The 20,673-nt window shown below is 41.2% G+C and overlaps 1 protein-coding gene across 1 annotated transcript in view; it reads left to right on the forward strand.

Annotated features, from left to right (window-relative positions):
* The first annotated feature begins 7,148 nt into the window (after positions 1 to 7,148).
* Positions 7,149 to 20,673, forward strand: part of b4galt6 (UDP-Gal:betaGlcNAc beta 1,4- galactosyltransferase, polypeptide 6) — a 35,213-nt gene continuing 21,688 nt past the window's right edge. The window contains exon 1 of the mRNA XM_063001313.1: positions 7,149 to 7,602. Coding sequence (XP_062857383.1) covers positions 7,488 to 7,602 — 115 coding nt within the window. The 5' untranslated portion in view covers positions 7,149 to 7,487. The remainder of the gene's footprint in view (positions 7,603 to 20,673) is intronic.

The raw sequence follows: 20,673 nt of genomic DNA on the forward strand, positions 1-20,673 counted from the left end.
ATATACACCGATCGGGCATAACATTATGACCACCTCCTTGTTTCTACACTCACTGTCAATTTTATCAGCTCCACTTACCATATAGAAGCACTTTGTAGTTCTACAATTACTGACTGTAGTCCATCTGTTTCTCTGCATACTGTTTTAACCTCCTTTTACTCTGTTCTTCAATGGTCAGGACCACCACAGAGCAGGTATTATTTAGGTCGGTGGATCATTCTCAGCACTGCAGTGACACTGACATGGTGGTGGTGTGTTAGTGTGTGTTGCACTGGTATGAGTGGATAAGACACAGCAGTGCTTCTGGAGTTTTTAAACACCTCACTGTCACTGCTGGACTGAGAATAGTTCACCAACCAAAAATATACCCAGCCAACAGCGCCCCGTAAGCAGCAATCCGTGACCACTGATGAAGGTCTTGAAGATGACCAACTCAAACAGCAGCAATAGATGAGCGGTCGTCTCTGACTTTACATCTACAAGGTGGACCAACTAGGTAGGAGTGTCTAATAGAGTGGACAGTGAGTGGACACGGTATTTAAAAACTCCACTCATACCAGCACAACACACACTAACACACCACCACCATGTCATTGTCACTGCAGTGATGAGAATGATCCACCACCTAAATAATACCTGCTCTGTGATGGTCTTGACCATTAATGAACAGCATGAAAGGGGGCTAACAAAGTATGCAGAGAAACAGATGGACTACAGACAGTAATTGTAGAACTACAAAGTGCTTCTATATGGTAAGTGGAGCTGATAAAATAGACAGTGAGTGTAGAAACGAGGTGGTTTAAATGTTATGACTGATCAGTGTAGGTCATTGTTCATTAGGCCCTTACATTCAGTGATAAGTGGGCATGATTGACTTCCATGGCCTCTAATCTGGCTTGGCTAAAACTATGTATAGAGGACAATGGACCATGGATGGGATATTGTATTCTCAGGAGGACAGAGTAGGTGTGAGTGTCTTTTTTCAGACTGGAATTGAGACACACTTGTCATGGAGCATAATTGATAAAAGATGTGCCACGTGCCATGAAATCAACCCACACAGACTAGTGTGCAGAGACTTGCTGTCTGCTTCCAGTCACGTGTAGGTAAATACAAATTTGCACAGAATACCAAACCATGTGCAAGCATACACCCACACAGCCCTGAAACACATATTTTCTCTGGCACACAGTCATTCACAAATACAGCAGCTTCCACACAGCCCAATAAAACACACATTTTTATTCAGCACACATTGACAGATGCTGCAGCTTTGTAAATGTGTGCCTTTGTAAATGAAAAAAAAAAAGTTGTATACATATACTGTATATATACACCGATCAGCCATTACATTAAAACCACCTCCTTGTTTCTACACTCATTGTCCATTTTATCAGCTCCACTTACCATATAGAAGCACTTTGTAGCTCTACAATTACTGACTGTAGTCCATCTGTTTCTCTACATACCTTTTTAGCCCCCTTTCATGCTGTTCTTCAATGGTCAGGACCCCCACAGGACCACCACCGAGCAGGTATTATTTAGATGGTTGATCATTCTCAGCACTGCAGTGACACTGACATGGTGGTGGTGTGTTAGTGTGTTGTGCTGGTAAGAGTGGAGTTTTTAAATACCGTGTCCACTCACTGTCCACTCTATTAGACACTCCTACCTACTTAGTCCACCTTGTAGATGTAAAGTCAGAGACGATCGCTCATCTGTTGCTGCTGTTTGAGTTGGTCATCTTCTAGACCTTCATCAGTGGTCACAGGACGCTGCCTACGGGGCGCTGTTGGCTGGATATTTTTGGTTGGTGGACTATTTTCAGTCCAGCAGTGACAGTGAGGTGTTTAAAAACTCCATCAGTGCTGCTGTGTCTTATCCACTCATACCAGCACAACATACACTAACACACCACCACTATGTCAATGTCTGGATGAGGCACAGTGCTGAGAATGACCCACCACCCAAATGGGGCGGTCCGGGTCCTTTTTGTGTGGAGTTTGCATGTTCTCCCCGTGTCCACGTGGGTTTACTCCGGATGCTCCGGTTTCCTCCCACAGTCCAAAGACATGCAAGTGAGGTGAATTGGAGACACTAATTTGTCCATGACTGTGTTCGATATAAACTTGTGAACTGATGAACCTTGTGTGATGACTAACTACCGTTCCTGTCATGAATGTAACCAAAGTGTAAAACATGACGGTAAAATCCTAATAAACAGACAAACAAACAAAAAAGCTGAGTCTGAGTAAACTTAGCAAGTGTGCTAATTTTACGACGGCAAGAAGAAAAAACCTTCAAATTTATAAGGGGATAAGGAACGATTCCATATTTTATGGGACAGTTGGCAACCCTAGTTTTACCCCTATTTTATAGACAGTGTTTGGAAGCCAGGGCAGCATGTTAGCCAGATTTTGAAAACAATTTTTGCTCAGCACTTCTACGTATAAACCAAACGATGTTATTACAAACGAAATGAACATTAAATTTGTAAACACCACATGCTTATTTAATTTAGCTTACATATGATCTAGCGATTTCAAATATGAATGTTTGATAGCAATCACAACAGTCCCATTTTGCACAGCACCCACGCTAGCAGAGGAGGGTCGCAGCACAAGTTAGTTCACGGGACACATTTTTACACCGGCCAGCAGTGGATTCAGAGGGCCTCAGGGTTTAAGGATGACCATATGCTACTTCACATGCTCGGGGTGAAAGTGTACAGCATCAAGGAGGTGATTCTTAATCGACCTTCCCTCACTCAGACACAAATAACTGTGTGTTTATTGAGCCAGTGGCACTGCCAAGATTCAAAATTCAGATTCTAAAACTCAGGTCTCAGGTACTAGGCATGTTAGACTGCTGTGCCACCCATATGACATTAGCAGTTACACTTTAAATAACTTCAATTCAAGGTTTTTAGGCTACTTTGTTTCTCATGTAAAAGTGGAGAATTTACCTACTACCCTGTGTTTGTCACATGGCAAAATAAAAAAGACAAAAGATTCTTATGTCCTCTGAGTAAGTGTCCTTCAGGAGTGTTCTTCAGGATGTCAGACTTTAGGCAGTGTTTGGGTTACAGGCTAAATTACACAGGATTACAACAAGCAGGAATTAGTTTAAACATTAGGAAGAACATTGACCTTTCATATTGTTTGGGATAGCTGAACCATTAACTTTCCAGAAATAGTTTTTTTCCTCCTTCCTGCTATGTTACCATTTTAGTGTTTGGTTTCTAGGATAGGCTATGTCTTAGCGTATGTTGGCATGGAGATTGATCATGGATGTAGCTGTGTCAATTCTGGTTGCTTGTAATTTGACCTGTTCTTTCCGATAGAACAATGACTATTGAAAATGCTGAAATAAAACTGTTTAATAATTGCATCCAACTGCCTATGGTTCCTGTGTGTGAATGAAAAACATTGGTAACGAAATAATATAAGTGAACACAACACAGGATATCAATGATTGCTACTGGTTATTATCATTACTATTTATTATCATCAATGGTGAAGGTGATAAATACAACTGGACTGGAATTAAGAGATTACTGATTAAACATTGTCTAATTTATTGACATAAAGTATGGCAAGTGGATTGATGCCAAAGATAAAGTTTAATAAAGAATTATTTATTAATGTGTATTCAGTGTAGGCTTGTCTTTAGGTTAACTGTGTGAGTAATTAATGTTATACTACATTTTTAATGGCAGTCACAGCTGTAGTGTGAAGCAGAGTGACTGGAACTAAATATCAAATAACAGGTATCCTAACCTGGCCGCCAACTAGCAGGCTTTGTTTTAATGATAGCTGAACTACCTTCAACCAAGCTGACACCAAAACTGCATGACTTATTTACTAACTAATTATTTAGGCTATTTTTAATGAAATCAACTGTAAAATTTGATGTCAGCTGTACAGAGATACAGAGCTTAGGCAAGTTCTAATTTCTCTGAACACTATTAAAAAAATCTACTATTAATCATGATATAATTAATTAAAAATACTTTATATGCAAATGCATATTTGTCACAATGATGTCAGATAAAAGAAATCTTACACCAAGAAAACTGAGGTAAAAAAACTGGCACATTTAAAGAACAAAGTTATCCAATGTCTACGTCAACCTAAATTTGTTTGTTTATTAGGATTTTAACGTCATGTTTTACATTTGGTTACATTCATGACAGGAACGGTAGTTACTCATCACACAAGATTATATCTAACACAGTCATGGACAATTTAGTGTCTCCAGTTCACCTCACTTGCATGTCTTTGGACTGTGGGAGGAAACCGGAGCACCCGGAAGAAACCCACACAGACACGGGTAAAATGTGCAAACTCCACACAGAAAGGACCCGGACCGCCCCACCTAGGGATCGAACCCAGGAACTTCTTGTCGTCAACCTAAAAGAGGCTATTGCACCCTTGGTTACTTAATCAACAGATTAACACACATTTAATCTGTAAACATACTGAGCTGACTAAACACAGTCTCAATTTCATTCAGACCATAGGAAACAACTAGATATTACTCCTGATGTCAGGCAATCAATCACAATAACCACAATAAGTGCCAATATCAATAAATGAAGGAAACATAAACAATAGAGCAATGCTAAATCTACAAAGGAGTTGCCAGCCTAACAATTTTTTTCTGAAGGCTCAAGAAAACTAATTTAGGAAGTAATGTAACGTACATACATAATAAACATAATTAATGTTGTAACATCATTAGGTGTGACAAATACAAAAGGAAGACACAGTGGTGCATTTGGTAGAGTGGGTGTCATACAGCAACATGGGTTTGATCCTTGTGTAGAGCTTTGGGCTATCAACCGGAAGATTGGCAGTTCAAATCCAGGCTCTGCTATGCAGCCACTGTTGGGTCCTTGAACAAGGCCCTTAACCCTGTCTGCTCCAGAGGAGCCGTACGATGGCTGACCCTGCGCTCTGACCCCAGCTTCCAAACAAGCTGGGATATGCGAAGAAAGACTTTCATTATACTGTACATCTGTATATGTATATATGACAAATAAAGTATATCTATATCTATATCTATAATTTTAGTAAATACTTTTTTTTGCATGTTCTTAGAACTTTTACCAGTCGGTGGACAGGCTGCTTTAAACTGGACGAAAGTGTAAATGGATAAATGAATGTGTAGGTGTCTGTTGCTCTGCCAAAAACTGGTGCCTTGTCTAGGATTTATTCCCAGTGTTTTTGCTCACATACGAGTAGCAGTCTGCTTTTATTTGCAGCTAATTTGCAACATTTTCATGTATCTATTGTTACATGAACTAACTCCATTATCACTGTGGGTCACTGCGGGTTTGGTGCCATCCAAGACTGGTCGCAAGTTAGAAACAGACCCTTTACAGGGTGCTTATCTATTGCAAGGCACGACGTTATTAATCCTAGGACAGTTCAGAGCAACCAAGTCAACTTTTGTGGCATTGAAGCACAGTTAACATGGGTCCAAACTACTGGGGTTTTGATTCTTACCTCTGGTCCGCGTTTCCACCTCTTAAAACACGCAGAAGGTGGATTCACTGCTCTTAAAATGTTATGAGTGAATGTGTGAGATTCTGATGCCCTACACATACTAAAGCTTTGCTCAAGGAGTATTTTACCAATCTTCATTCAGAACGGAAAATAAGCAGTAAAAAGAAATAAACTAAACAATTTAATGGATGTATGCAACAATTAGGCGTTGTTAGAATAGAATGCCTTTGTCATACACCGATCAGCCATAACATTAAAACCATCTCCTTCTTTCTACACTCACTGTCCATTTTATCAGCTCCACTTATAGAAGCACTTTATAGTTCTACAATTACTGACTGTAGTCCATCTGTTTCTCTGCATGCTTTGTTAGCCCCCTTTCACCCTGTTCTTCAATGGTCAGGACCCCCACAGGACCACTACAGAGCAGGTATTATTTAGGTGGTGGATCATTACCAGCACTGCAGTGACACTGACATGGTGGTGGTGTGTTAGTGTGTGTTGTGCTTGTATGAGTTTTTAAATATCGTGTCCACTCACTGTCCACTCTATTAGACATTCCTACCTAGTTGGTCCACCTTGTAGATCTAAAGTCAGAGACGATCGCTCATCTATTGCTGCTGTTTGAGTCGGTCATCTTCCAGACCTTCATCAGTGGTCACAGGACGCTGCCCACGGGGCGCTGTTGGCTGGATATTTTTGGTTGGTGGACTATTCTCAGTCCAGCAGTGACAGTGAGGTGTTTAAAAACTCCATCGTCATTGCTGTGTCATCCACTCATACCAGCACAACACACACGAACACACCACCAACATGTCAGTGTCACTGCAGTGCTGAGAATGATCCATTACCCAAATAATACCTACTCTGTAATGGTACTAGGAGAGACCTGACCATTGAAGAACAGCATGAAAGAGGGCTAACAAAGCATGCAGAGAAACAGATGGACTACAGTCAGTAATTGTAGAACTACAAAGTGCTCCTATATGGTAAGTGGAGCTGATTAAATGGACAGTGAGTGTAGAAACAAGGAGGTGGTTTTAATGTTATGGCTGATCGGTGTATGTACATATACATACAGTATAAAGAGATTCTTACTTTGCGTATCCCAGCTTGTTTGGGTCAGCCATCGTACGGCTCCACTGGAGCAGAGAGGGTTAAGGGCCTTGCTCGAGGGCCCAACAGTGGCTGCATGGCAGAGCTGGAATTCGAACTCAGTCTCAACCTTTTAGCTGATAGCCCAACACTCTACCAACTAGGGTACCACTGTCACTATTATAGTAATACCATGACCTTACATAGCAGACACAAATTCCCACAGACAGTGCCAGTGCCACCCTAGTTCTGTTGCGTCAGACGCAGCCCTTTACATTCTGCCAGCTTTCAGTCTCTGGTGGTTACACCCACCGGATGTGAAGCAGAAATTAGTAGCAGCAACATTCAGTTTTTCTATTTTCGTGTTTGTTTTCAGATATTTTATCGGCTTTATATTTCTGTGAGTAGATTTAAAAGAACTGTTAGTACTGGGAGGAGGAGGAGGAGGAGGAGGAGCGGTGCATTGACTCTCCCACAGAAGTTCTCATCACCCAGCTAATTTGTTTTTTTTATCCCCACCGACTCCATATCCAACATGGTGCACAGGCAGGTGCGGATGTGACTCCGGACTCTTTATTTTACACCACAGTACCGCAGTACGTACCATGTTTACGGCTGGTGATTTTACACTAGGCCTGCTGCTTTTTGGTCCATCTGGAAATTTCTCGGGCTTCGGTGGTCCTGGGCGCTAGCTGAGCTTTTTATCGGTGCTGCATCGCTTCTCAGCCGAGCCCAAACCGGTCAGCACAGGCCATAGCGATGCGGACTTTAGCACAGCCTTGATTTCTTTTCAGCCGCTAAACATCTTTTCGCTTTACGAATTTAATTTCTTTATATGGACCTGACGGACAGCTAGTAGCCGCTTCTCCGAGCACAGAGAAAATGCTGAATTCGAGGCGGCTTTTGCGGCTTTCTAGCCGCTCCTTTCTGGCCTTCATTTTTTTCTTCTCCATGTCTACGACCTGTCTGTATTTCATATATGTGGCTCCTGGAATCGGTGAGTGTTTATTAATTCACTGTATACGTGCAGCTGTCGCTGTTCATGCTGCTATCACGCTTGCTTGTTTCTTTCTATTGCTACTTCATGCTTAGCTAGCTACACGGCTACCTAATCAAATTTCATTCATTCTGGTCAGGTAGCATGAATTGCTAAGGTTAGCTGTTTACACTGTCCTATTACAGGCCATTTAATTCTGGCGGAGTTAATACAGCCGTTAGCTTTAACTTTTAGTATGTTGAAATTCTGCGTTAAATACTTAATGTTTTTAATACAGTTAATGGCTTAGCTAGCATTAGCTACGAGCTTAATCAGCTTTGCCGGACACTAGCTAGCGCCATTTAAATGCAGTAACGCTAAGCCCGAGTTAGCCAATATACTATCTATCCACTTAGCTGGACGTGTGAATGTAATATGATTAGAAAGTAAGCTCATGATAGTGTGATATAACATGACCAGAATATACTGAGTCGCTTATGTTTTTGTATTATCAAAAAAATATGAACTACTAGAGCCGGGCTGTTGTTGGCAGAAGGGCTGGAGTGTGTGGCCAGTTTATTAGGAACGCGTGTACACTTGCTCATTCATGTTTGTTTGTTTATTAGGATTTTAACGTCACGTTTTACACTTTGGTTACATTCGTGACAGAGACGGTAGTTAGTCATCACACAAGGTTCATCAGTTCACACAAGGTTATATCGAACACATTCATGGACAATTTAGTGTCTCCAATTTACCTCACTTGCGTGTCTTTGGACTGTGGGAGGAAACCGGAGCACCCGGAGGAAACCCACACAGACACGGGGAGAACATGCAAACTCCAAACAGAAAGGACCCCGACCGCCCCACCTGGGGATCGAACCCAGGACCTTCTTGCTGTGTTCTTGCCTTTGTGCCGCTCCGCTCATTCATGTAACTCTCCAGTGTGTAAGTCACGTGACAGCCTTTACATTTATGAAATTTTTACATGACTATTTGTGGTTGTTGGTGCTGAGTGAGCCGGTTTGGTTAGATCAGAAACTGCTGATCTGGAATTTCCGAGCAAAACAGTTCTCCAAGGCTTACACGGAATGGGGCGGCACGGTGGCTAAGTGGGTAGCACTTGTCGCCTCACAGCAAGAAGGTCCTGGGTTCGATCCCCAGGTGGGGCGGTCCGGGTCCTTTCTGTGTGGAGTTTGCATGTTCTCCCCGTGTCCGCGTGGGTTTCCTCCGGGTGTGGTCTGGTTTCCTCCCACAGTCCAAAGACATGCAAGTGAGGTGAATTGGAGACACTAAATTGTCCATGACTGTGTTCGATATAACCTTGTGTGAACTGAAGAACCTTGTGTAATGAGTAACTACCGTTCCTGTCATGAATGTAACCAAAGTGTAAAACATGACGTTAAAATCCTAATAAACAAACACGGAATGGTGAGCAAAACAAAACCAACATCCTGTCATTGACAGTTCTTCGGCTTGTACTCGCATTGCTGTTGAGGTCGGATGAGTATGGCTAGACTGGCTTAGAAGAATAAAACCTTTGTCATATATTCAGGTGTACGGTACAATGAAATAGTTTATGTAGTGCATATCCCAGCTTGTCTGGAGCCGAGAGAATTAAGGGCCTTGCTCAGGGGTCCAATAGTGGCTGCTTGGTGAGGTCGAAACTTAAACCCTCAACTTTTCTACTGATGGCAGAACTTCCACTAAACGTTCACTGCTTCCACATCAATGCTAGCTATTAATGACAAAACTTCCACTCTATGCATTCTGAGATCCTTTTCAATTTTAATCTTCTATTTATTAATTTTCCCTCTTTTTTTTACCCAATTCAGTCTTGGCCATGTGCACAGCCACCGATGGCTTATTTTCACCTGCTAGGGGTGAGGTCTCACAGAGCGCAGTAACGCATGCGGAGAGCTATGCACCGCCACCCGTGATCAGCCAAAACCTGTACAGGCTGCTCGACCAGTCAGCAGAGGTCATAATTGTCCCTGTGACGAGGAACCCTGTTTTAGACATAGTCAATCGTATGTCTGTGTAGGTGCCCGGTTGGCCGATAGCAGAGCTGAGATCTGAATTCGAGAGCTTGAGACCTCAGCACTGGTGGACCAGCATGTTTGTGCCTCAAGATTCTTTTCTGCTCACTATTATTGTTCACTGTGGAATCTTGAGGTGTATAGGCTACTACAGCAAAAGACCATGTAGAGGTTAGCCAAGGACAAGAATTTAGGGCTGACGAGGGAACAGGTTTAATTCATAGTTAAAAAAAAGCATGTCGTTTTTTAAGGTATTTTCAGCACATGTAAGAAAGCCCTGTATGTCCTCTTTGTTAGTAGTGGATTTATCTAGCATGCGTTCCATGGATACTATTTTACTATATTTGCTCAGTCTTCTAAAGATAAGTTGTTGTTATCGCTGTTGTTAGTCTGTATACTTAAGCAATAGAACACGAGAGGGAGTGTGTTATTGCGAATAACATCACGGCTGTGATTTGGTCGCAGGCACGAACCGAAGGCGAGTGCCGTAGATCATCACAGCCGTGATGTTATTCGCGATAACACACGACCTCGAGTGTTCTATTGCTTTTATACAACAGTTCTTACAAAATAAAGAAAGAAAATAAATCAAAGAAGCCCTAAATTTAATCATAAATATGCTTTAATATTGACAATACCTTCCGCCAAAAAGTAGTTCCACAATGAATATAAAGTTTAACACTACAAAGCAGACATCCCAAGTTGCAAAAACTTATTTCAGGGAGGTAAGAACAAGAAGAAGAAGAAAGCAAGAACCTCCGAAGGGAAAAAAAGAAATAAAAAAACCTCTCGCACACACCAAAGGCTATGGGTGAAAACAGAACTACTAGGAGCTGCTAACTGGCTTAACTAACTGTTCGCGTTACAAACACATTAATGTTCCCTAAATAGTGCACTAGATTGTGTATCAGATCATGTGTATATGTTCCCTACATAGTGCACTAGATAGTGAATTAGACAATTGGTTATGTTCCCTACACAGTGCGCTAGATGATTGTGTATCAGATAACGGATTTAAAACGCGACCGGGAAAAAAAGGCTGTGTTGCCTGCGTGCGCGTTTGTGTGCATGAAGCTTGTCGTTAATGGCAACGCGTCAGCGGAGTAATACAGTTGTGGTGTGAAAAGACCGTGCTGTTATCACGAATATCAGCACGGCTAGAACACTTCTCAACCAATCAGATTGTAAGGTCGGAACTACCTGTTATATAATTTGTGGTATTATTAGGAACGCGTGTACACTCATTCATGTTTGTTTGTTTATTAGGATTTTAATGTCATGTTTCACACTTTGGTTACATTCATGACAGGAACGGTAGCTACTCATTACACAAGGTTCATCAGTTCACACAAGGTTCTATCGAACACAGTCATGGACAATTTAGTGTCTCCAATTCACCTCACTTGCATGTCTTTGGACTGTGGGAGGAAACCGGAGCACCCGGAGGAAACCCACACAATTGCAAACATGCAAACTCCACACAGGAAGGACCCAGACCGCCCCACCTGGGGCTCGAACCCAGGACCTTCTTGCTGTGAGGCGACAGTGCTACCCACTTAGCCACCGTGCCGATCCGCTCATTCAAGTAACTCTCCAGTCTGTAAGTCAGGTGACAGCCTTTACATTCATGAAATTTTTACATGACTATTTGTGGTTGTTGGTGCCGAGTGAGCTGGTTAGGTTAGGTCAGAAACTGCTGATCTGGAATTTCCAAGCAAAGCAGTTCTCCAGGGCTTACACGGAATGGTGAGAAAAACAAAACCAACATCCAGACAGTGACAGTTCTGTGGCTTGGACTCGCATTGCTGTTGAGGTCAGATGAGTATGGCTAGACTGTTTTAGAAGAATAAAACCTTTGTCATATATTCAGGTGTACGGTACAATGAAATAGTTTTCTTTGCATATCCCAGCTTGTCTGGAGCCGAGAGAATTAAGGGCCTTGCTCAGGGGTCCAATAGTGGCTGCTTAGTGAGGTCGAAATTCAAACCTTCAACTTTTTTATTGATGGCAAAACTTCCACTTAACTTCCACTTAACTTCCACTAAACGTTCACTGCTTCCACTCTATGCATTCTGAGATTGTTTTCTATTTTGATAGATAGATAGATAGATAGATATATGGATAGATAGATAGATAGATAGATAGATAGATAGATGGATAGATGGATAGATAGATAGATAGATAGATAGATAGATAGATAGATAGATAGATAGATATACTTTATTTGTCATATATACATATACAGATGTACAGTACAATGAAATTCTTTCTTCACATATTCCAGCTTGTTTGGAAGCTGGGGTCAGAGCGCAGGGTCAGCCATCGTACGGCGCCCCTGGAGCAGACAGGGTTAAGGGCCTTGCTCATAGCAGAGCCTGGATTTGAACCGCCAATCTTCCGGTTGATAGCCCAAAGCTCTACCCACTAGGCAACCACTGTCCACCGGGCTTCTTTTAATAGGGACATAGTATGGTCGACACATTTTAGTTTACTTTACCCTTCTGAAATACTCAATTTAGGTGATTAGATTTAGCAGGACTGACAGTAATAAAGCATTTGTGTCTTCTCTAACAAAAATGCAAAAAAAATTGAAACGAGGAAGTGTGGCATACAGAAACAAAAGACTGTAGCCGCTCAGGTGGCGCACCAGAGCTGGGATCTTGAGTACATCCTATCGAGTCTCAGCTCTGCCTGCCGGCTGGGCTGAGCAGCCACATAAACAACGATTGGCCTGTTGCTCATATAGGGATGGGGCATCAAGCCGGATAGGGACTCATAACTGATGCAAACTACGACCTCTGCTGGCTAATTGATGGTGTCTGCATAGAGAAGGGGAAAGACTGCGGATCATAGTGTGTCTCTCCGTACACAGAGCTGAGCCGCAGCTGATCTCGTCTAGTGTATGTGGCAAAATGCATACGGCTGCTGCCCACGTGTCGGAGGGGGCGTTGGTTAGCTTTGTTCTCCTCTATCAGAGGCGGGACCGGCATTAGTGGATAAGACACAGCAGCTCTGATGGAGTTTTTAAACACCACTGTCACTTCTGGACTAAGAATAGTCCACCAACCAAATATATATCCAGCCAACAGCGCCCCGTGGGCAGCATCCTGTGACCACTGATGAAGGTCTAGAAGATGACCAACTCGAACAGCAGCAATAGATGAGCGATCGTCTCTGAGGAAGCATGACGCAATTGGGCAATTGGACGCACTGAAAGTCGGGAGTTAAAGGGGAGAAAATGCATAAACAATATAATTAAAATAAAAAATACTCTTGGCAAATACAGTTTTACAGCACTGAATAGCAGTTTAGTTTGAATGCTAGTATATTTGAAGCAGGAAAACACAATATATATTTTTATATTAGCATATTTTGTAGAAATGGACATTATGTGTAACAGTATGGGCAGTTTGAGGTGGGTAAAATACTTCAGAGTGGTGTAGCTGGTGTTCCTATTGATTGCACTGGGATTACAACACAGCAGCCGAGATAAAAAGCTGTTTCCTGCTGCTCTGTTTCCTGCTGATTTATTCCAGTTCCGGCTCAATCTTACAAATATTCACTTTTGCATGTTCTGATTTTTTAAGATTGTTCTAATCCCAGACTTTAAACAAACTAGATATGTCAGCACTGTTAAAAATAAAACTGGGTTTGTTATATGTCTAGACTAGGGATGTCTCGATCCGATCTCGAAGATCGGAATCGGGGCCGATCAAGGCATTTTTTTACTGAACGGTATCGGTTTTACTAAACCCGATCCTAATCCCAATCCTTTGTTTTACGTCAGCATGTCCGCTGTGTGGAAATACTTTAAATTGGAAAGTGAAACAAGTCCAACAGCGGTGTAATGTCTGCAATGCGAGCGTTTCACGAGACGGTAGGAGCAGAGCTGCGCTCATTACTGTAGAATTTTACTGTTTATATGGTGTGTGAGTCAAGGATCACTCCGGGTATAAAACAATAACTTTTAATCCTAGTATGCAAACTTCAGGACCATAACATACAGCTTTTACGAGTTTACGTGTTACAAGACTGAACGACATCTCAGTATCAAGCACTCTGATTGGCTTAGGTATGTAACCGAGCGTCGTAGTGATGCACTTGCTTAATAAAGAAATAAATACACGGTATATTCACAAATTGTCGGGAGCAAAACACTTTATTAACTTCTTCTGTTACGGTACCGAATAGCGGACAGCTAGAGTCATCGCTTTAGCCAAGCACGCTATTCCATGCACTATGGAAGCCCCAAAGGGTCAAAACACACTCACTTCGCGTAGAAACATCCATCAAACCATTGTCACAATACAACCACAGAAAAGTTTGTTACAGTTACAACACGCATACAAGTACGGTGGCTCATAAGAAACAAACCAGATATCATTTAACCAAACGATCTACAATTACTACCAATTTGATACGGCAGTCGAATACAGCGAGTTTATTATTATATAATGAGAAGAACCCGGCAGAGATGACCCGCTAACCCGGCAGAGATACTGATTTTCCTCAAAAAGAACCTTCACTTCATTTTGAGTGTTCTAGTTTTTTAATAACAAATAAAAGTTTGTTTACTTTTATTTTGTAAAAATAAAAGAACATTAAGCAATAGCTTGGATGCAGGCCATTTTTTTCCTACAGCACTGCAGAGCTATTCAGTTGTTAAACATGTACATTGGATTAATTTGAATAACTGTTATGTACTTGAAGTGTGCACTGTGTGAACAGTATTATCTAGTTCTTATCTAGACAATATCTAGAAAATACAAGTATCGGTTTGAGATCGGATCGGATCGGGATCAAAATTAATGATCGGGATCAGGACATCCCTACTATTGTTACAAGATGCCGCATCGGACACTCCGAACTGACACATAAGCGCCTTTTTAGAGGGGAAGTTGCACCAGCTTGCCATCTATGCAAAGCTACACTAACAGTCAAACACATATTGATGGGCTGGTCAGCACTAAACACAGAAAGACTGAAATTCTTTACAGAAAACAATATACAGTACAAAACCTGCTTAAGATTACATCACCTGAGAAAGTACTGAACTTTTTGACACATTTAAATCTAAAACATCTGACATAGTCTAAGGATGCAAATTGTGTACCGCTGTATAAATAGCGTTAACCTCAAACAATCAAACTTGTTATATGGCTTCCGTTTTTGCACTGTTGCTTTAGCGTGCACACTTTTTTTTTCTATATTTTGTAATAATGCTGTGCACTGTATATGGTGTAGTTGTAATTGTGCATTGAGGAATGCTGTTCCTAAACCGCTCGACTGACTTTTCTAGGCACTGTGTTGTACAAATGAAGAATTAAAGCATTAAATTGTTTTTGCAATTAAATATACACCGATCAGCTATAACATTAAAACCACCTCCTTGTTTCTACACCGACTGTCCATTTTATCAGATCAGCTCCACTTACCATATAGAAACACTTTGTAGTTCTACAATTACTGACAGTAGTACATCTGTTTCTCTGCATGCTTTGTTTGCCTCCTTTTATGCTGTTCTACAATGGTCAGGACTCTCCCAGAACCACTACAGAGCAGGTATTATTTAGGTGGTGGATCATTCTCAGCACTGCAGTGACACTGACATGGTGGTGGTGGTGTGTTAGTATGAGTGGATAAGACACAGCAGCACTGCTGGAGTTTTTAAACACATCACTGTCACTGCTGGACTGAGAATAGTCCACCAACCAAAAACATCCAGCCAACAGCGCCCCATGGGCAGCGTCCTGTGACCACTGATGAAGGTCTAGAAGATGACCAACTCAAACAGCAGCAATATGTAAGCGATCATCTTTGACTTTACATCTACAAGGTGGACCAACTAGGTAGGAGTGTCTAATAGAGTGGACAGTGAGTGGACACTATTTAAAAACTCCAGCAGCGCTGCTGTGTCTGATCTACTCATACCAGCACAACACACACTAACACACCACCACCATGTCATTGCAGTGCCGAGAATGACCCACCACCTAAATAATACCTGCTCTGTGGTGGTCCTGTGTGGGTCCTGACCATTCAAGAACAGGGTGAAAGCAGGCAAAAAAGTATGTAGAAAATTAGGTGGACTACAGTCAGTAATTGTAGAACTACAAAGTGCTTCTATATATAGAACTAAAACAGCAGCAATAGATGAGCGATCGTCTCTGACTTTACATCTACAGGGTGGACCAACTAGGTAGGAGTGTCTAATAGAGTGGACAGTGAGTGGACATAGTATTTAAAAACTCCAGCAGCATTGCTGTGTCTGATCCACTCATACCAGCACAACACACACTAACACACCACCACCATGTCAGTGTCACTGCAGTGCTGAGAACCATCCATCACCTAAATAATACCTGCTCTGTGGTGGTCCTGTGGGGCTCCTGACCATTGAAGAACAGGTTAAAAATGTATGTTGATAAATAGATGGACTACAGTCAGTAATTGTAGAACTACAAAGTGCTTCTATATGGTAAGTGGAGCTGATAAAATGGACAGTGAGTGTAGAAACAAGGAGGTGGGTTTAATGTTATGGCTGATCAGTGTATGTACAAAACAGTTTACAGATTAGTGAGTTTTGTTTTTATTTGTGTTTACACACTGCCCCACCTTTTTTGGATTGGGTTTATACATTGATTTACAAGGTTAAAGTATGTAAAAGTGGGGTAAAGGCATAATTGGGTATATTTCATGGTCAACGTTTGGATAAGCTGTGAAGGAGAGAGTAAAAGCTGTACAAAACAGGAACTCAGTGATGCGTATGAGAAGCAATTTCTGTGGTCAGTGATAAATCTAATCTAAATTGTGGTGAGGTGAGTTTTCTGGCTGCAGATTTGTTCCCACAGCTTAAGGTATTTTAGTCACATGCTCAACTAAACATTGGTGAATGAAACATTTCGATGTGCTCAGGTTGGCACCTTCCTAATAGTTCTGTTTTTGCCCTTTGCTGGGCATGTTTAAACCGAAACCTAACCCACAATTGGGTTATTGCTTTTTTACAGGTATCAGTATAGACTTATTATCAATATAGAGTAAATTTTCTGGCTATAGACACGAAGTGAAGTGATGAAGGACGTCAGGAATGAAAATAATAAATAACTATACAACCTCAAATCAGAAAAAGTTGGGACAGTATAGAAAATGCTAATAAAATAAAAAAAAGCAGTGTTCTTTACAGTTACTTTGACTTATTTGATTGCAGACAGTTTGAACCCAAAATATTTCATGTTTTGTCTGCTTGACTCATTCATTTCATTATGTTAATATATCTCCATTCCTGCATTTCAGGCCTGCAACACATTCCAAAAAAAAATTGGGGCGGAGACAGTTTAGGGCTAGTAATGAGGTGAAAAATCTTAATAATTATGTGATTCCAAACATGTGACTGTAATTGTTGTGTGCAACATGCCCACACACACACACACACACACGCAGGTTTAATGTTATCCAGTTCAGTCTGAAAAAAAAAACTTAAAAAGAGCCTCACGGTGAAGATAAACCGGAGACAAACGCAACAGCGCGCGTGTGTGTGTTTGTGCCTTTAAGAGATGATCTGTTTAGTGTCGCTAAGTGATTCATGAGTCGATTCGTTTTCATGCGATGCGTAAGTTCTTCTTCTCAGTTATCTCTCCGTGTTTACTGTTATTAATTAAATGTCGTGGTTTTAAATAAACACCAGATACTTCAGAACAGTTTGTGTGACTCTCTTACATTAAAAAGCTTAATTTAAAAGCTTAATTAAACTGCTATTACCACAGATCTGTAACCGAGTCAGACTCGTTCCGTCTAAAAGTTTTCTGATGATCCTAAAAGTTCAGCAGATGATCCTGAACTAACGAATTTGGTAATGAATAAACTTTTGCCTCTGATTGGCTCTGTAACGTTTTCTGTTCTCATCTAAATCACAAGCAAGAACCGCTTACCAGGGCTCTAGAGTGCGACCAATTTGGTCGCACATGCGACCTAATTTCTCAATGGTGCGACTAAAAAAAATCTGAGGTCGCACCGGTACGACCAGCCGTTCAAGGGGAAAAAAGTCTCCGCTACTCTGAAAGTCTCCCTGTGGTACAACAGACACACATCAGGCCCAAATCATGGTCTAAACCAATCAGAGACAGTGAAGGGCGGGACAATATTGTAGCGGCGATATGTGAGCGACATTCAGCTCAGCCAATCAGAATGCAGCACCAGGTTTATACATGTGCGTTTCGACGTTCAGTTGGTTTAGTTTTGTATATGAGACTCGCGGGACAGTCCCAGCATTAAAGTTCGGTTTCTGGAGCTAGACAGTGAAGTCTACCTTGTCGTGTGCTTTTATTCCCACACCTCCATCACCACACAGCAAGAGACCTGTAACATCCCGGACAGTGGTGAGCCGACCCTCTAGTAGCAATAGGCTAATGCTAGCGGTAAAGTGCGGCGATAGCGAAAGTAAAAAATATATATATACATATAATTTTAAATATACACAACACATATAAATAGATAGACACACATACATACACACATTTACTCTATTATTATTGTTATAATTTTTATAATAGTGTACTATAATTAGACTATAATACTATAATTAACTGTAAAGAGCATGGGAAGACCATGGCCGGCAATAGTGTATTTGAGACTGGTTCTAATACATTTCGAATTGAAAGGCTGAAAAGCACAATGCATCTATAAAACACATTACGTGCCCCAATAAATGCACTGCCCAAGTGTCCCCTTGCCCAAGTGTCCCCTCTCCCCACTGCCTTTCAGCGGCAGGCAGCAGCAAACAGATCATCAGACGAGGCCATGTTGACCATATTGTTAGTTAATCATTTACAAGTCAATATTGCCTATATGGACAGCGAAAAAAAAGTGAACCTGTAAAACTGCGGTGTTAAATGCGATGCGGTCGAAAATTAGGGTGCACCTAACTTTTGTGCTGGTGCACCTAAGAAAAAAAGTTAGGCGCACCAGTGCAACCAGTGCAAAAAGTTAGTCTAGAGCCCTGCTTACGGGTTACTAAAGTGAACCAGGAGTTTATATAACGTGCTGATAGAATCGACTCAGATGTGACCGGGTTGAATTATCTTTTTAAAGTAAATATTTCAGTCAGCAAAATAGCATCATATGTATGATGCACAACGTTAATGATGTTATTTTAGGTCATGAAGAGCTTTCACGATGGTTTCTGTACGATGGTTGACGAATTTTGATGCGATGGTTGGTGCTTTGTAGCTCAAAGTCTGGATCAATCCACTGAGCTGTTAACTTAACGTGATCTTTATATATCACACGATCGGATCGGCTACTTTTAGGAAATATTGGCCGATTGCCGATAGCATATTTTGATTAAAAATCGTCCGATACCGATTCGATAGTCCCATCTCTAGTGGAAACGTGTATTGTGGTCAGATGAAGCAGCATTCCAGGTCTTTTTCGGAAGAAATGGACGCCGTGTGCTCCAGACCAAAGACGAAAAGGACCATCCAGACTTATCAGCAACAAGTCCAAAAGCCAGGATCTGTCATGGTATGGGGCGGTGTCATTTACACTTCTGTGATGGTAGCATTAATGCAGAAAAGTACATTGAGATCTTAGAGCAACATATGCTGCCTACAAGACGTCATCTTTTCCAAGGACGTCCATGCAAGAGGGTACTGGTACTGGACTGGCCTGCCTGCAGTCCTGACCTATCCCCAATAGTGAATTTTGAAACGAAAAATGCGACAACGACGACCCCGTACTTAAGACGTGTTTGTAGGAATAATGGGACAAAATGAAAGCTGAAACACTAAATCACTTGGTGTCCTCGGTGCCAAAACGTCTTAAGTGTGGTGAAAAGGAATGGCAACATTACAAAGTGGTAATGTGTTGCAGGCCTGACATGCGGGAATGGATGTTTATTAATGAATGAAATGAAGTTGACCAGACAAAACATGAAATATCTCAGGTTCATTTTATCTGCAGTGAAATAAAAGTCAAAGTGAATGTAAGGAACACTGCATTTTTATTTTATTTGCATTTTCCATACTGTCCCAACCTTTTCTGATTTGGGGTTGTAGAATAAGCTGTGAGCATTTTAGTATAACACCGCAAAGCTCAGTGGAACCTTAAATTATCTTCAAACTCTGGTCCTTTAGAAATAAGTGTGTGTATCATCTGGGTGTGGTTGCTTTTTGGTGTTTGTTGTGGGGTAAAATATAGCAAAGCTCTCTGAAACCAGCATGTACAGTGTTTTTCATCTGAAGTTCTTTGAAACATATTTTATTGATCAACATCAACATTAGTTGTAGTGATCGACCGATATGGGTTTTTTAATGGCCGATGCCGATACCGATATTTAGACGAAAGAAGTGGCCGATGGCCGATATATAAAGCCGATAATACCATTTTTTTACAACTAAAAAATACATTTATTTATCACTGTATATTCTTGTTTGCTCTTTTGGCCGTTCAAAAAATTAAAAAAAAAAAAATTAAAACTTTAAATAAAATACAAATTATTTCAAAGGTTTCAGTGCACTTAACATACACAAGCAGATAGCAGTATCTTTTTGTTTTTAAGAATGAACAAACATGCTTAAACCTCCAGGCTGGAGGATTACAATCCTTGTTCTTGTGCATTCACTGATGTCTGCCTGGAGAGTGGCAAAATGGACACACGGGGCGCTCTAACAACAGCCAGACCAATGACTGTATACAGTCACTGAGCTGACGGAGGCAATGTTTAAATATCGGCCTTGTGCGCACATATATCGGCCGATGCCGATTATCTAAAAAATGCCAAAAATCGGCCGGCCGATTAATCGGTCGATCACTAATTAGTTGTAAAGCTTTTTGTCACCTTATGATCACCTATCACTTATTTTAATACACTTTATTAATTCTGTCATAAGATATAGAGTTGCTATTGCAGCATGATTAAAGTGAGTTATAATAAAGAGAAGCAAGTGTTCGCTTGCTCCTCTGCTCATTTGTTCTCATGCTTGACAGTCTTTCTGAGAAAAAGTTTCTCCTCACATAATTCAGCTCTCCATGGACCATAAATATAACCAAGTGTGCT

The sequence above is a fragment of the Trichomycterus rosablanca genome, chromosome 9 (assembly GCF_030014385.1).
Source record: "Trichomycterus rosablanca isolate fTriRos1 chromosome 9, fTriRos1.hap1, whole genome shotgun sequence".
NCBI lineage: Eukaryota > Metazoa > Chordata > Actinopteri > Siluriformes > Trichomycteridae > Trichomycterus > Trichomycterus rosablanca.